General features: G+C 50.3%; 1 protein-coding gene across 1 annotated transcript; it reads left to right on the forward strand.

Annotated features, from left to right (window-relative positions):
• The first annotated feature begins 2662 nt into the window (after window positions 1–2662).
• LOC107124040 (resistin-like) lies at window positions 2663–4664 on the forward strand. Its single transcript, XM_015427424.1, has 4 exons — window positions 2663–2698; window positions 3407–3546; window positions 4272–4349; window positions 4471–4664. Exons 2-4 carry the CDS (start codon window positions 3423–3425, stop codon window positions 4605–4607), a joined length of 339 nt encoding a protein of 112 aa, XP_015282910.1. The 5' UTR covers window positions 2663–2698; window positions 3407–3422; the 3' UTR covers window positions 4608–4664.
• The last annotated feature ends 4385 nt before the right edge of the window (window positions 4665–9049 follow it).

Genomic DNA, 9049 nt, shown 5'->3' on the forward strand with positions numbered 1-9049 from the left:
AAGAACCAAGTTTGAGTCCAGGGGCACCTTTAAGACCAACAAAGTTTTATTCAAAGTGTAAGCTTTCATATGCAAAGCACACTTCTTCAGACAAATGGCATAAAATCTCCTCAAGGGTTACTTAAAGGGAAAAAGAGGAGGGGCGGCGGCAGTGTGTGTCTAAAGTACCTGCAGCAGTTTCTTGCCTGAATTGCAAATACAAATAAGTAATCACTAGGAAGAGGAGGGGGGGGGGCTCTGCATCTTACCTGGCTGCTTCTTGCTCTGACTGAGGGTTGCTGGGAGCAGGGGGTGGGGCTTGTTGCATGTGCCCACCTCCTGGGCTCTTTACTGCCGGAACTCTGCTCCTGTGTGCTCCTGCAGGAAATGACCCCTGGAAAGAAGTATAGGTAACGGATAAGGAGGCAAACATGGTGAAAGCACAGAAGCAACATGCACACTTTATCATTGTTTTGGAGCACGGAGGGAAGCAGAGGCAGGATCTATGGGGCCCTGGTCATTTTAACTGCATTTCTTCCACAGGTTCATTTGGAAGAAATCTCTAAGCAGATGACTCATTTAAGACCCTGATCTGTCATAGGTACATGTGGCCACCTTAAAGTTTTGTAGCATGGGAAGGTCACGGCCAGGGAAGGTTGGGCCTTTTTCCACTCAAAACCATCCCTTCAATATTTTTCCTCCTCAGGAATTCAGGTACAGAATCACCCTTGTAAACACACATTTGCAACTCAACGGGAAGAAGATACGAAGGGACTTGTAAGAAGGAAATCAAACAGCGGGGAAAGGATTCACACTCCTGTGTGTGGGATCATGGAGAATATTTGTTACAAGCAGGGGTCATTTTGTAGAAAAAGAGGCGCAGGAGCTCATTAGCATAACACATTAGCATAACATATTCGCATATGCCACAGCCCCTGACATCACCGGAAGTGTGCCAGAAGGCAACACTCACCACTCAGGTTCCACCGGACTGTTTTGGATTGCTAGCTATTGGGGGGGGGATATGCAGATCTGTCCTCGCAGAGGAGGGAGAGCTTGTACCTGAATAAAACCTGGTCTTAAAGGTGCCACTGGACCACTGGGCCTTTTCCCACTCAAAACCATCCCTTCAATATGTTTTCCCCCTCAGGAATTCAGGTATAGAATCACCCTTGTAAACACACATTTGCAACTCAATGGGAAGAAGACGTGAAGGGACTTGTAAGAAGGAAATCAAACAGCACAGGGAAAGGATTCACACTCCTGTGTGTGGGATCATGGAGAATATCTGTTAAAAGTATCAGGTAGAGGGAAGCTGCGGTGGTTCAAGTGGTTAAAGACGCTGAACTGCAGGCTGTGGAAGGTCGGTAGTTCAGCAGTTCGAGGCCCGAGTGTGCTGCATGACGGAGTGAGCTCCCTTCTCTAGTTCCAGCTCCTGCCAACCTAGCTGTTCGAAAGCAAGAAATTGCAAGTAGATAAAAAGGTACCACTTCGGTGGGAAGGTAACAGCGTTCCGTGCGCCTTGGTGTTTAGTCACGCCGGCCACATGACCACGGAAACTTCTTCGGACAGCGCTGGCTCTTCGGCTTTGAAGTGGAGATGAGCACTACAACCCTAGAGTCGGATTCGACTGGCTTTCGAGCAAGGGAAACCCTTTACCTTTACCTTAGCAGGTGGTACATTTACTGTGTGTGTCTGCCTGGCCTGAGTACTGGGAGAGCCTTACGGCTTTCTCAGGGCTTCTCAACTGCTCCTGGCTGTAGTCTGACTGGCTTTCGAGCAAGGGAACCTTTATGTTTACTTTTATCAGGTAGAGCTACTCTGCAAGCCTGAACATTGCGGGGCGTGACCTCACTCTAAATGTGTATAGTTCTTCTCTTTCCATGGGATGCCTCTCTTTGTCTTAACCTGGGAGCTGCCCTCTGACCTCTCTTCTCCCTTGCTTTGTCCTCTCACTCTCTCTCCATGGCCTTCCATGGCCTTCCATGGAGACACATGTCTCTCCGGTAGAGACAATGCCCTCAGACTCCCATACACTTGCAGTTTTTAAAAAAGCCTATAAAATATGGTAAAACCACAAGTAACCCCCCTCCCCAGAAAATGCCTGCATCTTAAGTCATATTAAAAGCCCTCACAAATAAAATAACAATATGGCACCTCCTAAAAACTTCTAAAACCAGTGCCCCTCTCTCCTCCTTCGGGAGCCTGCTTCAGAAGGTGGCAGCCACTACAGAGAAGGAACGCGTTCTAGTAGATACCAAACAGGCTACTTTTCATGCTGGAGAACCGCTAGATGGTGGCAACCAGAATACTACAGCTGGAATTAGTGGACATATTGAGAGAGAGGCAAGTAGCTGTTGCTTGCTCCCATATCATGCCATCAGTGATGCTGGAGAGTGTATTTAGAAGAACCACATAAGTTAAGACCTTGTATACGGAAAGGGAGAGGATCTCCCCCATTATTTGCTAAAGTATTCTATTTACTTAGCTCAGATTTTGACTATAGTCACCTACTGGACTCTACAGCAGAAAATAGAATTTTTATATTCTGCTAACTGGGAGAAGTGTAATATTCAAAATACAATGTTTTGCTGTTACAGCTGTTAAAGAAGAAGGAGAGAAGAAGAGATTGGATTTATACCCCGCCCTTCACTACCCAAGGGAGTCTCAGAGTGGCTTTCAAACTCCTTTCCCTTCCCCACAACAGACACCCTGTGAGGTCGGTGGGGCTGAGAGAGTTCAGACAGAAACTGCTCTTTGTCGAGAAGAGCTGTGCCAGAACTATGGCTTGCCCAAGGTCATCTAGCAGGTGCAAGCGGAGGAGCGGGGAATCAAACCCACTTCTCCCAGATTAGAGTCCGCGGACTTAGCCACCACACCAAATTCAATCAGTATTTCTTAAATGCTAATATGGTAGATGGTATCATAAACAGGAATATAAGAAGTTATTCTGAAGTATGCCAGTGAATATGCAGGAGGAGCAGCAACCAGAGACAGTTATTGCCCATTTGCCCTCTCTGGGGACTTCTGTGGGCTATTAGTTGGCCACGGCAGGAAACAGGATGCTGGCCTAGCTAGTTTTAGTATGATCTAGCAGGGCTTTTCTTTCATAAATAAAACAATTACTTGTGTTCTCAGTAATTTTAAATTCCCCCCCAAGCTGATTGTGTCTTTCAAGTCTATCACATTTTGTGTTTTCACATACAGTCCTTCAACCATGCCCTTTATTTGGCAATTTTTTTTCTTTGCCTCTTCTTCAGCAGCGTGGAAGCATCCTATAAAACTCAATTTAGGTCATTGGTTAGAGATTTTTTTTCTTCGTTATTATGTCCCTGTGTGATTAGGAACTTTGTTCTCCCTTCTACAGATTCTGCACCCTGGCATGGTACACTTTATGATGGCTTATCGTGGTTTTTTTCCTCTGCAGGAACTTCTGCACCGAGATGATGAAGGTCGCCATCTTCCTTCTGTTTGTGGTGCTGATCCCTTCTCAGTACACACATGCTCAGTCATGTACAATTGACAATGCGATTAACTTGATGATCAAGTCATCCACTGAATCACTAGGTATTCAGCTCTGTTAGAACGAGGGTTGCCAGCTCCTGCTTCGGAAATTCCTGGAGATTTGGGGGCAGTGGTTTAGAGCCAATATTGTGTAGTGATTAGAGTGTTGTGATGGGCAGACCTAGGGTTGAGGAAAGGGGTGAGGCTGTGTGGGGTTTTGTTGAGGACAGGAGCCCCCCAGGGAGTCCTCCAGCCCCACATACCCCTTTTAGCCTGCGTTCTGGATGTCTAAGGGACTGTAGGGTCTTCTGGGATCTCAGTCTCTGTAGGATTAGCTGCCGTTATGACCAATGTTCCCTCTAAGCTGTGGAGTCGTGTGAGCAGAAATTCTACTTTGTGAGCTGCTGGCCTTGAAGTTGTGAGCGAGCGATTCAGCTACTGCATAAATTGGTTTCCTCTAGAGCCATCCCTTCCTGAGCCGAGACAAAAATGTGTGAGCCGGAGGCTAAAGAACTGTGAGCTGGCTCACACTAACTCAGCTTAGAGGGAACACTGGTTATGACCCCTTTGTTTTCTGAGGAGGACTCATCAGACCCAACCCTGATAATACCTCTCAATGCAAATTGTGCAGAGGCAACTGTTGGCCTTTCATGCATGCATCATGGTCTACCACGGCGAGAAGCAGAATGCTGGACCAGATGGACCATTAGTCTGATCCATCAAAACTACTCTTATGTCCTTAAGGGTGACTATGGTGAGAGTAACCGCCGTGCTGTCTCACTTTGCAGTGTCTTCAGTCCTGTCAAAAGTCAAACTTGATTGCACCAGCGTATCAGCACGTGGGGCCGATGTCTCCTGTCCTTCAGGTAAGTCATTTATTGTGCCAAAGGGGGAGCGTCATCTGGAAGAAGATCAAGAGCTGGGTACTGAGGACAGGGTGAACTCTCCTGCTCATTTCCCCCTCTAACCTTTTTCTTTCCATCCTAGGTTACTTGGCCACTGCCTGTGCCTGCGGAATGGCTTGTGGATCCTGGGATATCCGAGGTGATGCTGCCTGTCACTGCCAGTGTGCGAACATTGACTGGACATCTGCACGGTGTTGCAAAACACGTGTTGTCGGCTGATAATGATAATGCCTCATAAGCATACGGGCTACTTGTCTGTAGCTACTGTGTTCAATAAAAGCATCTATGTAAAGAGTCTAGTGTTTGAGTTTCCCCCTGAATTTGTCCAAGCATGGCAGCTGCCTAGAGATGAGAAAGAGGGACCACGGCAGAGCCAATAGGGCACTGCTGTCAGTCCCTACTCATAGTGAGGTTTGGAATTTTTCTGTGAGGACAGCAGCATGTATCTAACTTTAGACTGCAGGAAGCCTGGGGCTTCCACTGGAGACAGAGATCATTAAGCCAGGAGGAAGGCCACTCCTTTGCTCAGCGGAGTGGTAGGATATATATGCCATTATCAATAGAAGTGAGTTGTACTTTAATGTATTGCCACAAGTCCCAAGAGGGCCTCTTCAGTAGGGGGCAATAATATTCATTCGTTTGTTTTATTTTATCCTAACTTTCTCCAAAAGGGATTCAGGGATAGGACATAAATAGCAGTTATAATAGTTCGGCAGTTCGAGACCCGAGTGTGCCGCATGACAGAGTGAGCTCCCGTCTCTAGTTCCCGCTCCTGCCAACCTAGCAGTTCGAGAGCAAGAAATTGCAAGTAGATAAATAGGTACCACTTCAGTGGGAAGGTAGCAGCGTTCCATGTGCAGCCCTAGAGTTGGACTCGACTGGCTTTCGAGCAAGGGAACCTTTACCTTTAACTTTCTCCAGAAGGGATTCAGGGATAGGACAAAAACAGCAGTTATAATCTCTCTACCTTCTTGTAATCATAGTAGACAAAAGTATAAGTAGTCGCATAGAGCCATTGTAAAAATCCTTGTGGGGTTGTGTCAGAAAGAAGTCATTCCAGGGGGAATATGTTTGGTGGAGGTGACATTTTCAGCCCATCGAGCACTGCCCACCACGTTGTTTCTCTCCCCTCCTGCTAGAAACGTGGTTGCCGGCCACATATGGACACGAGTCCTCGCGGAGGGTTCTATGTGGGGATGGCGGCTACTGACCACATTGAGGGCCTCCCCCAAGATTCTGAGTGGGTGCAGATGACGGATTGGCCCCCTTCTCTGGAGGCATAAAAGTCCCTCCACACCGCCCCTCGTCCATGGGATAAGTGACCAGCTCCAATCTTGCCAGTCATGGAATACTGTGCTGTGTTGGGAGTCTGAGGGATGGGGGCCTTAGGGTGTGGGTGTTGCCCAAATGGGGATGTGCCAGTCCCAGAAACTACTGGCCATGTTGCCCTACTCAATCTGCGGGCAATGTGGTTTCTGTGGATGGCCCATCATTTCCTCAATGGCCCAAGAAGGGGATGTGGCCAGTCTTCTCTCCATGTTCTATCAAGCAGTTCCCGACACACTTCGTTGCTCTAGCGGTGGCTCAACGGTGTGTGCTCCCACTGGTGGCTTCTGCACCCAGTGACACCCCCTGACAAACTCGTCTGACGGGAGGTCAGTGACCAGTCCTCTGGCCCCATGCCACCACGGCGTCCCTCTGCCAGTGATGTGATCGCCTGGCAGTGAAGGTTCCCCCACTACTGGAAGGCCACTGGACACCATGTTCCGGCTGGGCTATGAGGGACAGCGTGTCATGTCGTTCGCCATGGTCCCTCGCAGAACAGGAGGCACACCCTCCCCCCCTCCCACTGTCAGCGTGATGGCCACACAACCCACTCGCCTGCACCTCACATTCGTTCCCTTTGTCCTTTCTCCATCGTGCTCCCCGTCGTCCCATGACTCCATCCCCCGTTGTCATCCACCTGCTGCCAACGCAGGCCCGTAGTGAAAAGCAAATTCCTAGGCCCACGCAATGTCTAGAGAAAGGAACAAAACAGTGCAACACCTGGGTCTCATGCACTACCCGTTACTGAGGCCAACCCAGATGTCACTAAGTGGCATGCCTGATTTGACCTCAAAGGTCACAACACATTCCTAATTCTTGTGCTTGCTGGCTGCTCTCAAACCTGTTCCCTATCAACTTATGTCATACTTTCCTGGATCAGCACTGAGGTCCATCTTGCCCAGTTTCCTGTCTCCAGGAAAGCCAGGCAGGTTTCAGACAGGAAACACTACTGAACATGGTGTGTCTATTTAGATAGCAGAAAACTTTTCCTCCTGACAGCTGAATGTCAGCAGTCCTGGTTCTGCTACCTCAGTGATAAATACAAGGCTGCAATTTACTAGGCCATTGGGTTACTTATGCAGACCTAAAGGTAAAGGTTCCCTTGCTCGAAAGCCAGTCGAATCCGACTCAAGGGTTGCGGTGCTTATCTCAGTTTCAAAGAGCCAGCGCTGTCCTAAGACGTTTCCATGGTCATGTGGCCGGCATGACTAAACACCAAGGCCGAAGTGGTACCTATTGATCTACTTGCAATTTCTTGCTTTCGAACTGCTAGGTTGGCAGGAGCGGGAACTAGAGACGGGAGCTCACTCCGTCATGCGGCACACCCGGGTCTCGAACTGCTGAACTACCGACCTTCCACAGCCTGCAGTTCAGCGTCTGAACCACTTGAGCCACCGCAGCTCCTTATGCAGCCCTAGTAATCTGTTTATCAATGATATCACTGCTTACTAGGAGCTCTGCTTCTGGGCCTCCCTTCCCGTTTAATCATCACAGCCTGTGAGTAGGTCAAGGTCAAGATCACCCCTAACAGTTTTTATGGGCCTCCCTCCCCGAGTCTCAGCTCCCCCTCCCCTCCGGGCCCCTACATCCCGATTGCACGTTGGCCTGTCGGCTGGGAAGATAAGGGCGGGACAAGCAGTAGCGGCGGCAGCACAAGAAGCAGAGAGCAGCCTGGGCAGGCGGCGAGGATCTCGGGCTCCCACCAGATGCTCGCCAGCAGGAAAGTCAGGCCAGGGCAGGATGCAGGCAGGGCAGGCACTTCCTCTGGCCCCAGCCAGGTGCGCCCGGCTGTGTTCCGGGGTGCCGAGCCCATGCACGGCACTTCCATGGCCAGCCCGGCTGCTGCTTACCTTGCCTCTCCCAGCCCCATGGTGCCGCAAGGGAAGGGGCACTGGGACTCCTCGGGGAGGGAGGGAGCCAGACGCTCCACAGTGAAGGCCTGCCCTTGTGGGGGGGGGAGCTTCGGGGGGCAGTTTAATTAGCCGGTGGGCAGCCCCGAGGCCCCCACCCCAAAACAACCTTAGCTGTGCCAATGTGATCGCTGGCCACCACCGGGGGTTCACCAAGGTGATGGATGGTCACGCCGGATTCTTCCTGATAGGGGGTTGCCCTACATTCAGGTGCTTGTCCAGGATCCATTCATGGTAGCGCCGCACCTTGCTCCCCTCCTGCTGGCAACGGCTCCTCATCCCCCATCTGGCAAGGTGAACAAGCTGTGCCAAATCTGAACCCCACCCGGCTGTCCGGCACGGAGAGGCGGTCCGACCACCCTAACGGGTCCCTCCCGGGAGGAACCATGCTGAGATGTCTCCTCTCCCCTGGGGGGGGGGGGGAATCAGGGCGGGCCCCAGGTCACTTTCGAATCTGTGGTTTGAATCCTGAGGGAAATAAGATGGGACTTTTATTCCCAACATCCTGAAAAGAGGATGGTTCGAAATATTTCTGGGATGGGTCCCTCTCCCGGTCCATGCATGAGAATGAGTGGGAACTGTCATGAAAAGCCTTTTTTTTTTTTCCTATTTCAGTGGCTTTATGAAAAATCCTGGTTCAGGCTGCAAGAGGGCTACATAGAAAACATTATCTAGAGATACAGATAACGAAGAAGAGCTGTGACCTTGGTAGATTGTTTTCAGCTGGTTGGTATGGCTTGAAACTGCCTGGGAAGCAACCAGCCCAATTAAGCACATTCCAGAGCGATTGAATTATTAGCACCTGAGGGTTGGAGTAAGTGGACCCTTCGCTGCAGAATAGGCTTAGTTAGTGTGAGCTAGCTCATATTTTTTTAGCCTCCGGCTCACACATTTTTTGTCTTCGCTCAGGAAGGAGGGCTCCAGTTCATGCGGCAGCCACATTGCTGGCTCACAACTTTAAGGCCAGTAGCTCAGAAAGTAGGATTTTTGCTCACACGACTCCACAGCTTAGAGGGAACATTGTCCCCGACTCAAACTTTGGTCTGCCGCTTCAAACCAAGGCGGTCACCCCACCTGAGCCAGTTTTGCATCGTTTGCACTTCAAGCCAGGAGACCGGGAACCTCCCTGGCAAGCAGACAACAGCCGCAAGATCGCAGGAATGACTCCCCTTTTCCCTCTAGGACGCAGCACGCTTATATCGCTTCCTCCCAACGAACGAGCCCCCCTTCCTTCCACGGAAGTCTCGCCCCGATCACGGGTCGGCGAGTGCAGCCAATCGCGTTGTTTTTCCGTACACGTGTCCTCCCCTGCAACCAAATCGAAGGCGGGGGTTCGTTCCCAGATGTGCATCATCGCCGACCCCTCGCTGTCATCTGAAGCGACCTCCCGCAAGTAAGGGAGGGGTGGGGGAGAGAAAGATTTTT

The sequence above is a fragment of the Gekko japonicus genome, unplaced genomic scaffold (assembly GCF_001447785.1).
Source record: "Gekko japonicus isolate JY-2015 unplaced genomic scaffold, Gekko_japonicus_V1.1 scaffold2637, whole genome shotgun sequence".
In the NCBI taxonomy this organism is placed as follows: Eukaryota; Metazoa; Chordata; class Lepidosauria; order Squamata; family Gekkonidae; genus Gekko; species Gekko japonicus.